This window comes from Salmo trutta, chromosome 4 (genome assembly GCF_901001165.1).
Source record: "Salmo trutta chromosome 4, fSalTru1.1, whole genome shotgun sequence".
Classification (NCBI taxonomy): domain Eukaryota; kingdom Metazoa; phylum Chordata; class Actinopteri; order Salmoniformes; family Salmonidae; genus Salmo; species Salmo trutta.
Genome location: NC_042960.1, coordinates 35,008,121 through 35,022,087, shown reverse-complemented (window position 1 = coordinate 35,022,087; position 13,967 = coordinate 35,008,121). Strand labels below are relative to the sequence as shown.

The 13,967-nt window shown below is 42.0% G+C and overlaps 2 protein-coding genes across 3 annotated transcripts in view; one reads left to right on the top strand and one right to left on the bottom strand.

The window, feature by feature from the left end:
- Positions 1-411, top strand: part of psmg4 (proteasome (prosome, macropain) assembly chaperone 4) — a 3,273-nt gene extending 2,862 nt beyond the window's left edge. The window contains exon 3 of the mRNA XM_029750604.1: positions 223-411. Within this exon, the coding sequence (XP_029606464.1) occupies positions 223-344 (122 nt within the window). The 3' untranslated portion in view covers positions 345-411. The remainder of the gene's footprint in view (positions 1-222) is intronic.
- Positions 412-553: 142 nt separating this feature from the next.
- LOC115192285 (solute carrier family 22 member 23) overlaps positions 554-13,967 on the bottom strand; it is a 43,982-nt gene continuing 30,568 nt past the window's right edge. Inside the window, exons 5-10 of one of the 2 annotated variants that reach the window (XM_029750601.1) lie at positions 12,300-12,427; positions 9,455-9,557; positions 6,510-6,736; positions 4,503-4,535; positions 4,092-4,215; positions 554-3,272 (exon numbers count right to left, since the gene is read on the bottom strand). In XM_029750601.1, coding sequence (XP_029606461.1) covers positions 2,828-3,272; positions 4,092-4,215; positions 4,503-4,535; positions 6,510-6,736; positions 9,455-9,557; positions 12,300-12,427 — 1,060 coding nt within the window. In that variant the 3' untranslated portion in view covers positions 554-2,827. The remainder of the gene's footprint in view (positions 3,273-4,091; positions 4,216-4,502; positions 4,536-6,509; positions 6,737-9,454; positions 9,558-12,299; positions 12,428-13,967) is intronic. The other variant, XM_029750603.1, reaches the window with a different exon arrangement.

Genomic DNA, 13,967 nt, shown 5'->3' with positions numbered 1-13,967 from the left:
GATGGCAATTTTAGGCTGCCACAATGTTGTTTTTACAGTCAAATCTGTCTAACCATCAATTAATGATATAGTGATTTCGTTGATAGCTATATGTTATTCAGAACAATAATCGAATGCTAGATGCTTAAACTACTAACCAGTATTATGCTCCATTGTTGGTGTCAGTTTTCACCATCTAAAACATCACTAACCCAGCTGTCCTCCGTCTCCTTTGTGTTTCAGCTAAAAGGACGAAGAAACAGGTGTATGTGAGCTACTGCCTGCCCATGACTGACTCCAACCTGTCTCTGCTTGTAGAGAACAGGATAAAGAAAGAGATGGAAGTTCACCCTGACAAGTTTTAACCTTTTCCCCTTTTTTTTACTAGTTTAATTGTTTTGTACCAAAATAAAACAATGGAAAGAAAAACAACATTACCTGTGTGGAATGTTCTGTTGATTGTTTTTTTTAGCACTCATGAGTGAGATCTAACCAGAGACCTCTCTGTGTAGAGGCTGTAGACACGCTATATTTTCTGTGCCCACTGCCCACAAACTCAGTCTACAGACATGTATCACCTCAATAGTTCATTTATTGACATAATCAACAAGTTTATTATCAAAACAACATTTATGGCTTTAATATTGCAAATGCATCATGTATAAAAAAATAAACACTTAGAAAATATTAGTGGTTGACAATCGATCACTCATGGAAATTCATTTATTTTACCACAACATTTCATCGCTGAAAACATTTACAAATAAACAATACAAGGTGTCAAAATATGTGCCATTTGCTTCAAATATAGTTCATGGTAGAAATGTATAGAGTATACTTGGCCTTTAAGGTCATCTATACGTATCGTGTGACAATGTTCTATGAAAACTATTTGATATGCATAGTACATAAAATGTATGATAGTCCATGCATTATCAATGGATGGCACATTAATACATACCTTACATTTGGTATTCAATCATTTGTAAGAGTGTAAAGTTTGTATACAAACACTCTGTCAGCCACAGCTATTCTAACTAGATCATTCTATTGCATTATAACTTAATCTATTCTAGACACTAACCATTTCAAAACCCCTATAGACATTGTGATTCATGGCATGGCCAGACATTTAACCGTGCTAGAGAGGTTTAAACAAGTACTAAAAACAGCAATATACAACTAACATTATTTACCAGGTGAAAATGAGCTAAACTAGAGTTGTCAAGCAACAAGAATCCCCTTGGAAACATGACAAAAAATAAATACAGAATTACTGATAGATTATTTTCAGTCACCTGTCCAGTTGAAATCAGAGGATTTTTAAAACTGAACAACCATTGTGATAAAGCCATTCAGAAACTGAGATGTTTCATAGTAGTAGTAGCAGACAGTCTGCATCCCAAATGGCACTCTATTCCCTATGTAGTGCACTGCTTTTGACAAGGGCCAAGGGCCCATAGCGCTCTGGTCAAAACTCAAAAGTAGTGAACTATGTAAGGAATAGACTGCTATTTGGGACACATACATACTAGTAACTAACTGGACATTAGTACTGTCCACTCAACACTCGGTGCCTTTTGATTTTTCCATAGAATATGGAAATAAAAATACAATAAAAAGATTCGAAGTCCAAACTCATTTCCAAAGCCATCACAGTTTCTTTAGGTTTCCAGCTGTCATTCACCAACATTTAATGAGGCTGCAGCACTCCGTTTTCTTAAGTATTTATATTGATTATACTACTACTAAGGATAAAGTGCCAACTTGGACTTTTGACAGGATGGGTTCATTTCTGCCTCCCACCCCCAAGTAGGCTTCAGTATATAGGTTGTTCTCCTTTTATTCAATTTAGAGTGCAGCAGTTTCACCCAAAACCTGTGCCACAAATGACAAAAATTTGATTACATTTGATTGAACTTTGAATTTTTAGTGCAAAAAAGTTACGCTAATAGAATTTAAAATGCATAGAGCACACATCACTGTTGAAAGACATTTCAAATGAAATATAGAATACCATGTCTGCTCTGCTGCTCTATACGTGTCTCTCTATGTGTTTAGAGTACACCACTCTGCTTATAACTTACAACAGACACCATGACATCCCTCCCCAGCATGGAACCATGCTGGGACCATGTTACCCATTAGACACACTGCCAACCCCGTGGCAACAACTACCCTATGGGCACTAATACATGTAAGTCATTGTAATGACTTTCTGTTAATTGCAAAGACATATACAGGTGTGTGAAAAACTCCATCGTTTGTTTCAAGAATATCCTGTTCTATTGCAGGCCCTCAAATACTTCATAAATCATATTGAGTGTCTGAAATAGTACCCTATTCCCTATATATAGTGCACTATATGCAGACCCTGGTCAAAAGTAGTGCACTACGTAGGGAATATGGTGGAATTTAGAACGTAGACATAGTCGCTACTCTACTGGCTAACTGCTAATCCGTCACCGCATTATATTACCGCCCATTAAACCTCCCGGTAAATATGTCTTCTTGGGGTGTCTGAACAGTAATGCCTTATTTTTCATTTTTGGGTTTTGTCCAAATCTTGGATGTCCATGACCTCAATTTCAGCCTTACTCACAAACGAGACGTGGAAGGATTGTGTCACAAGACTAATGAGAGGGTAATCATTTCTTGATTAAACCAAACGGAAGGTTTTTAAAGTTTTAAAAATGAAAGAGTTCCTCATGAAAGAATCTTACAAGCAGGACTGAATGAATCAGACCAGTCATGATGGTGACCAGGAGTGGGACAGTTCAAGCTATCCCCACAGCACAGTCTTGTCCTATCCTCTGTCTGTGTGTCAGGGGGGAGTGTGTGTCTGCTGCTACAATGACCCTCCCACGCCATTTACCACCATACTATTACTGATTACCTCTCCTCCGGTAGCGTACGCATAAGACGTAGGCACTGCTGCAAGAGCAGTAGCCGCTGCTGCTGTGGCGCCCCCGGTGGCCGTAAGACGCAGCGGCGTATCATGGACGCGGGAGTATAAGTCCCTATCCCCAGGCTTGGTGAGAAGGAGGTGCTGTTCTCCAGGCCGGTGGGTGAGCAGGGGCTGGCGGGTGTAGCTCTCCCCGTCCACGAGGCTCTCTGGTAGGGGTTGGTTGCGCGGCTCGGGCAGCAGTAGCAGGCAGATGATACACAGCAGTGTGCAGGCGGCGAAGATCATGTGGTGCAGGAAGTAGCCCTTCTGGTTGTGGAGCTCCATGATAGGGGCCGTCAGCATGCCGAAACCAGCACTGGCTAGAACCAGACCCAGACCACCACCCCTGAGGAGAGAGGGAGACAAAGAGGGAGAGTCAGGTTTCAGGAACGACTAGCCAAACACTGAAACCAGGCTGCATAAAAAAGATCAGACTCAGACACAAGCAGACACTATCTAGATTATCAACCTGGAATCGGGTACACGTAACATTGTAATAGTAAATCGGCACACTCCAATTAGTATGATATGTTACGTTTCGTATGGTATGTATTAATTTGTGGATGTCCATCATCCGTTTTTCCTATGATATGTTAAGAAGTATAATTCATATGATATGTTACGAATTCCAATTTGTTACGAATTTACAAAACATATATGTTTTACGAATTTCAATTTGTTGTGGCTAAAGTTAGCTAGGCTAGGGGTTAAGGTTAGGGGAAGGGTTAGCTAACATGCTAAGTAGTTGCAAAGTAGCTAAAAAGTAGTAAGTACTTATAAAGTTGCTAATTAGCTAAAATGCTAAAGTTGTCCGTGATGAGATTTGAACATGCAACCACTCTACCATCGTTTTTGCCTTAAGTAACCTTCTGTCTTATGTAACCATAGCAAACGTAACATATCATACTCATTTGAGTGTCTCGGACTTATGTTTACTATGTTACGTCTAGTCAATGAGACCAGGCTGATATTCTTGAACAATAGTCTGTCAAATTGCATTTATATGACACATACAGTCTACACCACAAGATGGAGCTAGTAAGCCATTCTAACACAAACGTACTTGGCGGGAAATCATTTTACCAAATAAGTGTGTTATAGGAATCCAATAACTGTTGGTGTGGGTGCGGTCAGACCATACATAGTGTGTGTGTGTGTATGTTACCTAATGACAGTGGGAGTGATCTCAGCGCAGAAGAAGATGCTGAGGGTGCTGACGGCGTGAGAGGAGAACATTCCGATGATGGAGAATGCCACCGAGAACTTCCTGTTTAGTGTGTCCCTCAGAACTAACCAGACAAGAAGGATGAGAAACATGAGAGGAGGTGAGACACATACTGTACATCATAACTATAAAAATGTCACTTACTGGGTCTGGTCATAATAGAAAACTGATCACAGAAAACAGTTGGTGTACTGGCCAGCCTTTCATTTTTTTTAACAACTGTTTTGTTGATTCTACAACACAAAATCAACAGATGGCACATGAGCCTTGCCTGTAGAGCTGCAACCCAGAGCACCTGATTGGCATATTTTTTCAATCGGTCTGAGTGAATTTTATAAAGTCAAATTGTACCTGTGTCATGGCGAAGGCTGTACTTCCCAATCACTGCATTCAAGGAAAGGTCATGGGTGGGGGAAGAAAAATTGTGAAAATGAGTACAGTGAGGGAAAAAAGTATTTGATTCCCTGCTTATTTTGTACGTTTGCCCACTGACAAAGAAATGATCACTCTATAATTTTAATGGTAGAATTATTTGAACAGTGAGAGACAGAATAACAACAAAAAAATCCAGAAAAACGCATGTCAAAGATGTTATAAATTGATTTGCATTTTAATAAGGGAAATAAGTATTTGACCCCCTCTCAATCAGAAAGATTTCTGGCTCCCAGGTGTCTTTTATACAGGTAACGAGCTGAGATTAGGAGCACACTCTTAAAGGGAGTGCTCCTAATCTCAGTTTGTTACCTGTATAAAAGACACCTGTCCACAGAAGCAATCAATCAATCAGATTCCAAACTCTCCACCATGGCCAAGACCAAAGAGCTCTCCAAGGATGTCAGGGACAAGATTGTACACCTACACAAGGCTGGAATGGGCTACAAGACCATCGCCAAGCAGCTTGGTGAGAAGGTGACAACAGTTGGTGCGATTATTCGCAAATGGAAGAAACACAAAAGAACTGTCAATCTCCCACGGCCTGGGGCTCCATGCAAGATCTCACCTCGTGGAGTTGCAATGATCATGAGAACGGTGAGCAATCAGCCCAGAACTACACGGGAGGATCTTGTCAATGATCTCAAGGCAGCTGGGACCATAGTCACCAAGAAAACAATTGGTAACACACTACGCCGTGAAGGACTGAAATCCTGCAGCGCCCGCAAGGTCTCCCTGCTCAAGAAAGCACATACACATGCCCGTCTGAAGTTTGCCAATGAACATCTGAATGATTCAGAGGACAACTGGGTGAAAGTGTTGTGGTCAGATGAGACCAAAATGGAGCTCTTTGTCATCAACTCAACTCGCCGTGTTTGGAGGAGGAGGAATGCTGCCTATGACCCCAAGAACACCATCCCCACTGTCAAACATGGAGGTGGAAACATTATGCTTTGGGGGTGTTTTTCTGCTAAGGGGACAGGACAACTTCACCGCATCAAAGGGACAATGGACCAGGCCATGTACCGTCAAAGCTTGGGTGAGAACCTCCTTCCCTCAGCCAGGGCATTGAAAATGGGTCGTGGATGGGTATTCCAGCATGACGATGACCCAAAACACACGGCCAAGGCAACAAAGGAGTGGCTCAAGAAGAAGCACATTAAGGTCCTGGAGTGGCCTAGCCAGTCTCCAGACCTTAATCCCATAGAAAATCTGTGGAGGGAGCTGAAGGTTCGAGTTGCAAAACATCAGCCTCGAAACCTTAATGACTTGGAGAAGATCTGCAAAGAGGAGTGGGACAAAATCCCTCCTGAGATGTGTGCAAACCTGGTGGCCAACTACAAGAAATGTCTGACCTCTGTGATTGCCAACAAGGGTTTTGCCACCAAGTACTAAGTCATGTTTTGCAGAGGGGTCAAATATTTATTTCCCTCATTAAAATGCAAATCATTTTATAACATTTTTGACATGCGTTTTTCTGGATTTTGTTGTTGTTATTCTGTCTCTCACTGTTCAAATAAACCTACCATTAAAATTATAGACTGATAATTTCTTTGTAACTGGGCAAACGTACAAAATCAGCAGGGGATCAAATACTTTTTCCCTCACTGTATAGCCATTAGAAAATCTCATTATTTTTCTGACCGATACAGATCTGATGTAACGACAACAGAGGTAATGATCTAGAAAAGGGCATTCTAGTAGTCACTCCTCTGAATCACTGTAATAACTCCATTATCGGAGTATGTCGTTTGTGTATAACAGGTTCAGGTTGTGTGTGTGTGTGTGTGTGTGTGTGTGTGTGTGTGTGTGTGTGTGTGCGTGTGTGCGTGTGTGCGTGCGTGCGTGCGTGTGTGTGTGTGTGTGTCGGTGTCGGTGTGTGTGTGTGTGTGTTAAATGCATAACACGTGTCTGTACTCTACTCACAGTTGAGCAGGCCCAGCTGCAGCAGTGATGCCAGGGCAGTGATGATCATGAAGGTGAGGAGTCCGCCCCGACGTCCCATGAACGCCACGGCCGGGCACAGCGCCAGGCAGGTTGCTACGGCGATGCCGGCCATGGTGTAGTAGTCGGCATTGAACATGGCTGACACCGGAGCCTCTGGGTCCATCATACTGCGGGCAAAACAGTGGTGGATACCGTACCCCGTCAATCTACAGATACAAACACATCATTGGTAAGAGCAAAACAGTGGTGGATATTTTACCACATCAATCTACAGATACACACATAAACACATTATTGGTAAGAGCAAAACAGTGGTGGATACCGTACCCTGTCAACCAGCAGAGAGAGAGACACATGTAGCGGAGGTGAGGGGGATTGATGCTAGTGTGATGAAGTAACTTAAAATCAGTGTCACCCTCCTCTTGGTCTAAGGGTTCCGACATTGGCTTTCCAAGTGGGAGACCCGGGTTCAGATCCTACCAGTTACACACACACACACACACACACACACCATCAGTACTAGAAGCAAGATGCTGGTATAGAGCCTTATCTTCATGGGAAACCTAGCTCATATGTAATTCATGTTCTGTTTGGCACATTGCCCTCTACCTTTTAATTCAATTTTTACTCGTTATTGTTATTCATCATTTACTGTGTATTTATTCCTCATCACTGTTTTTATTATTTTTTATCTAAGGATCGGCGTTCCGTCAACGGGACAGTTGTAAATCATGCAGCGCTAACGCAAGATCGCAGATTTTAGAGTAACAACAAATGTCGGTACATATAAGTGTCTTATATCGGCTGAAAGCTTAAATTCTTGTTAATATAACTGCACTGTCCAATTTACAGTAGCTATTACTGTGAAAAAATGCCGTGCTATTATTTGAGGAGAGCTCCTAACAACGAAACACTTTTTTCAATGCAATAGGTTTGATAAATTCACCTCTGAAGGTGAAATGTATACTTACATTCTGAAATCTTGCTCTGATTTTTCATCCAAAGGGTCCCAGAGATAACTGTCGTTTTGTTAGATAAAATCCTTTTTCAGATCATAAAAAGGTCCATATAGCACGCACGATCGATTTTGTGTTTCCACTCGTTCAATTTGCAAAGAAAGGAATCTGTGAAAATCTCACCCTAAACATTGTGTGAATGAGTCAAATCATGTTTGTATCTATTCTGCAGAGATCCTAGAAGGTAACAAGACTTCACTATTTCATTAGGGGTGTAGTATATCCTATAGGACACCATATTTGGTCAGAGAGCGACGCCTTCATGGCACCCCGGTGATGCAGGCGGCCATCACTTGTATCTTTGCCAAATAAGCACCAATCGGGGTCAAACAAAGCTAGCTAGATAGCCAATGAGCTGGTCTTTACGGGAGTATCCGGAAACCATATATATGTTGTAAAATGTAGCACACCTTTTCATTTTCGACAACAATTATAAGGATATTCAGAGTTATGAAGTTATGAAAACTGGTTGTTTTGCAAATGTTGAACTTATAATATGGCTACTAATACTTGGAAAGCTAAATCAAAGTCCAAGTATACATATTTGAAGATATTCTTGCAGAAAAATGGAATATGAATGCGAACGTCTCCTTCACAATTTGTCCAATTGTACCTGGGGACTTCACATTAAAAGTCTTGAGGATCAGTCATACTCCAAGTTATCCATCTTAAACTTTGCACATACACTGCTGCCATATTGTAGACATTATCAGAATTACAACTAGAGTGATGGCTTTAGCAGTGACCTGCTAAAGCCAACACTGGTTGTTTTTTTTATTTGTATTTTCTTCTACCAGATCTATTGTGTTATATTCTCCTACATTCAATTCACATTTCCACAAACTTCAAAGTGTTTCCTTTCAAATGGTACCAAGAATATGCATATCCTTGCTTCAGGGCCTGAGCTACAGGCAGATAGATTTGGGTATGTCATTTAGGTGAAAATTGAAAAAAAGGTGGCTATCCCTAAGAAGTTTTTTTAATGCAGACAAAGAAGAGCTCCAACTTCTTAATCATAGCCTCAATTTAGTCCCGCACATAGAATATTGTTGCGGAGAGTCTGTGTAATCCAAGATTCAGATCATTCAAGCAAGAAAAAACATCACCCAGATAGGCCAGTCGTGTGAGAAACTCGTCATCATGCAAGCGGTCAGACAAGTGAAAATTATGGTCAGTAAAGAAAACTTTAAGGTCGTCTCTCAATTCAAAAAAACATGTCAATACTTCGCCCCTTGATAACCAGCGCACTTCTGTATGTTGTAAAAACGTTACATGGTCGCTGCCCATATCATTGCATAGTGCAGAAAATACACAAGAGTTCAGGGCCCTTGCTTTAACAAAGTTAACCATTTTCACTGTAGTGTCCAAATTTTTTTTCAAGCTGTCAGGCATTCCCTTGGCAGCAAGAGCCTCTCGTGGATGCTGCAGTGTACGTCGGGAGCAACTGCTTGCATGCTCGTGACCCCTCCACTATGTCTCCCTGTCATGGCTTTTCCTCCATCAGTACAGATACCAACATGAGCATTAGCTACATTTGGCTACATACGGACCGTTAGTGGAATTCCCGCGAGAGAGTAACGGTTAATGTGATTGGATGTTAATTATTTGACTAGGCTACCTGTATTTGACATTGTGTTGTTATTTCGCTGAACACTAGATGGTTTAATTTTATTTTTGGCAGTGAAACGAGGCTACTCAGGCGAGGGGAAAAAATTAACTCAAATGTAAAGCCCTGTTGGAAAATATTAATGGACTGAAAAGAAATGTACACTTTTTTGTATTTTATTTGGCGTACCCCCGATGGCAGTTTGGGAATACCTGGTCTACACCAATTGTTTGCCAAGAAAAACAAGATTTGACTTGATTTCACTCAGCTGCACACAGAGAGAGAGAGAGAGAGAGACTTACGAGTTGACACAGAGCACCACGATGTTCTTCCAAAAGTTTCTGGTGCTAGTCATCTTGATGATGCAGGTCCTCTTTGGCTTCTTATGCAGCTCATTTTCCAGTTCTGGTGGTGAGACACAACACACTGTAAGACCTTCCCACTGGCAGGGAAACAACACACACACACACACACACACACACAGAGAGACAGAGACAGAGACAGAGACAGAGACACAGACAGACAGACAGACAGACAGACAGACAGACAGACAGACAGACAGACAGACAGACAGACAGACAGACAGACAGACAGACAGACAGACAGACAGACACACAGACACACAGACACACAGACACACAGACACACAGACCCAGCACCAGTACCTCGGGAAATCCAAACCACACAGACTCTACAGTAATGTTCTTCTGTGGGTGGATGTGTGTGTGTATGAGATCTGAAATAAAACACTTTATTTTATTGATCCAGTACCTATTAATCTGCTTACATCTTTAAAATATTTTCTCATATTTTATATTTGTGTGTGTGTGTGTGTAACCGATGTGAAAAGGCTAGTTAGTTAGCGGTGGTGCGCGCTAATAGCGTTTCAATCGGTGACGTCACTCTCTCTGAGACTTGAAGTAGGGTTTCCCCTTGAGTCGCAAGGGCCGCGGCTTTTGTGGCGCGATGGGTAACGATGCTTCGGTGGGTGTCAGTTGTTGATGTGTGCAAGGGTCCCTGGTTCGAGCCCGGGTTGGGGCGAAGAGAGGGACGGAACCTACACTGTTACATGTGTGTATCTGGGATTAAGCTGTGCAGATATTTCATCAAATTAAACGAGAGTCCTGCAGTTGCACATGTGAAAATGAACGTGTACGTGCATAGTCCGTGTGTATCACTGTGTCTGACTGACAATCCATTGCATACACATTTCATCACTGAAATCAGAGACCTGCTGTTATACATGTCGTGTATAACAACAATACAATCTGTGCAAATGCAATTGACAATGTGTTGTTGTGAGTCTACGTGTGACATCCCATACGTACGGTTGAAGTCAGAAGTTTACATACACCTTAGCCAAATACATTTAAACTCAGTTTTTCACAATTCCTGACATTTAATCCTAGTAAAAATACCTTGTCTTAGGTCAGTTAGGATCACCACTTTATTTTACGAATGTGAAATGTCAGAATAATAGTAGAGAGAATGATTTATTTCAGCTTTTATTTCTTTCATCACATTCCCAGTGGGTCAGAAGTTTACATACACTCAATTAGTATTTGGTAGCATTGCCTTTAAATGGTTTAACTTGGGTGAAATGTTTCGGGTAGCCTTCCACAAGCTTCCCACAATAAGTTGGGTGAATTTTGGCCCATTCCTCCTGATAGAGCTGGTGTAACTGAGTCAGGTTTGTAGGCCTCCTTGCTCGCACATGCTTTTTCAGTTCTGCCCACAAATGTTTTGTGATGGCCACTCCAATACCTTGACTTTGTTGTCCTTAAGCCATTTTGCCACAACTTTGGAAGTATGCTTGGGGTCATTGTCCATTTGGAAGACCCATTTGTGACCAAGCTTTAACTTCCTGACTGATGTCTTGAGATGTTGCTTCAATATATCCACATAATTTTCCTGCCTCATGATGCCATCTATTTTGTGGAGTGCACCAGTCCCTCCTGCAGCAAAGCACCCCCACAGCATGATGCTGCCACCCCCACGCTTCACGGTTGGGATGGTGTTCTTCGGCTTGCAAGCTTCCCACTTTTCCCTGCAAACATAATGATGGTCATTATGGCCAAACAGTTCTATTTTTGTTTCATCAGACCAGAGGACATTTCTCCAAAAAATACAATCTTTGTCCCCATGTGCAGTTGCAAACCATAGTCTGGCTTTTTTTATGGCGGTTTTGGAGCAGTGGCTTCTTCCTTGCTGAGCGGCCTTTCAGGTTATGTCAATATAGGACTTGTTTTACTGTGGATAGAGATACTTTTGTACCTGTTTCCTCCAGCATCTTCACATGTCCTTTGCTGTTGTTCTGGGATTGATTTGCACTTTTCGCACCAAAGTACATTCATGGAGACAGAACGCGTCTCCTTCCTGAGCGGTATGAAGGCTGCGTGGTCCCATGGTGTTTATACCTGCGTACTATTGTTTGTACAGATGAACGTGGTACCTTCAGGCGTTTTTTCTGAGGTCTTGGCTGATTTCTTTTGATTTTCCCATGATGTCAAGCAAAGAGGCACTGAGTTTGAAGGTAGGCCTTTAAATACATCCACAGGTACACCTCCAATTGATTCAAATGATGTCAATTAGCCTATCAGAAGCTTCTAAAGCCATGACAACATTTTCTGGAATTTTCCAAGCTGTTTAAAGGCACAGTCAACTTAGTGTATGTTAACTTCTGACCCACTGGAATTGTGATACAGTGAATTATAAGTGAAATAACCTGTCTGTAAACTATTGTTCGGAAAAATGACTTGTGTCATGCACAAAGTAGATGTCCTAACCGACTTGCCAAAACTATAGTTTGTTAACAAGAAATTTGTGGAGTGGTTGAAAAACGAGTTTTAATGACTCCAACCTAAGTGTATGTAAACTTCCGACTCCAACTGTATATTCTGCATGGCCAGCTACAAACCAGAGGTGTGTGTAGACACTGATGGAATAAGTGTGGTTCTGTTTAACTTAGGGTTTCTCCTGCCTCTCCATATCTCCTCGTTCTCTCTACTTCTCCATATCCCCTTTCTCTCCACCTCTCCCATCTGTGTATCACCACCTACCACGTCTCATTCTCTCCATCTATCCCCTCTCCATCTCTCTTCTTTTTCGATGTCTCTCTACGTCTCCCTGTCTCTCCATCTTCCTCACCTGCTAGAATACCGCTGGGTTCAGTTGTCATGTCAACCTGGTTCTTCCTGGCGATGCGGAGCATCATGGCTTTAGAGCAGCGGTAGTGCTGGGTGGCCAGGAGCCAACGTAGGGACTCTGGGAAGATCCTACAGAGAGAAGAGGAGGGAGGGAGTAAACACGACAATGAGAGAGAGAATGACAGAAGGAAAGTGAGAGAAAGATCATATTGTCTGAGACTGCAGTGTGCAGTGTACTGTTCAAGCCAAAACCTGGTCCTGATGAGCAAGTCTTTATAGTCTAGTGGCAAGGTCCACATTTTTTTTTAGATACCCCTACCCAAAGTAGAACAAAACACGACCATGTTTTTTCACATCCCTAATGTCTCCCATTTATGAAATGGATGGTTGTGTAAAAATATTTTACTGCATAAGTGGTTAAATTGATAGATATTGTCCACAACTCCTAAATTCAAAAAGTGCAGAATAATGCCTGGTTGGAGGGGGGATGGACACCAAAAGCTAATGTAACCTACATACACAAACAAACAGCATTAGGGTATCTTAATGCATAGACCTGTCGCCCCACAGACACAACAGGTGGAAATGTCAACTATGAATATTTAAGATGAATGTAAGCTTTACTTTTTGATAGCTGGTTAATAGACAACTTTCCAAGTCAGATTTGCTCTCATTCACTGCTGTATGGTCCTGCCTGACAAGAATACATACAGTTACACATGTTTTTTGATGTTGTGGCTATGGTAATCTGCTCTATGGAAAACAAGTGGGTTCAGACATCGGAATTAGATTTTGGGGGATTCAAGGTTCCTTCCCACTGGGCATAGACGTCAATTCAACGTGTGTTCCATGTTGGTTCAACATCATTTCATTGAAATGATGTGGAAACAACAATGATTCAACAAGTGTGTGCCCAGTGAATTGAAGGATTTTGTTATTTAAGGCCCTACTCTTGTAATTTAGTCAGGGTCGAATGGCCTCCTGACCTTTGGCAGTCCAGTTCCATGGTTTCCCTGTCATTTGTAACTGCCAGAGGGGAGGAATTATTGTGGAGTGGGCCTATCGAGAACAGTTCTGGGAGATTCCGGATAGGCATTGACATTGGAGAGGTGCAATTCCTACTATATTATGTGAAGGCCTTGTAAGTTGATGGCATTTCTTGTCAATGAGTGTCAGGTTGTGTTGGTTCACTGTAGTGAACACCTGCCTTACGTGCTTGTCATCATGTGTGGTTGCATTCTACACCTACTCCATAATGTCACCTAGTTAATATACAGCACCTCCATGGCAGACAGACAGGATGGGGGACATGGTTTTCTGGAAAAAGCTATGTGCCAGCTCAACCTGAATAGCATAAGAGTGCACCGGAACATCCCAATGTGGACCACTAATGCAGTGAGCCAGCGGAAAGTCATGTTTGATTCAGGAAGCCGTAATGGACTAGTCGTGAATCAAAGCTCCCTTCTAAATGATAAGGAGGTGACTTAAGAGCTCAATCCTGGAGGCACAAGTTATACTACAGTGGGGGAAAGATGTAAAATTAGGGAGATGGTGTCAAGAGTCCAGGGTTGGATTTGCTTTCCTTAAGCTGGAGCCTCCGAGTTGCCTCATTGATCCTCAAAGAGGCTTGTAACTTGGAAAAGTTAATGTTGCCATGCCAAGCAGTCTG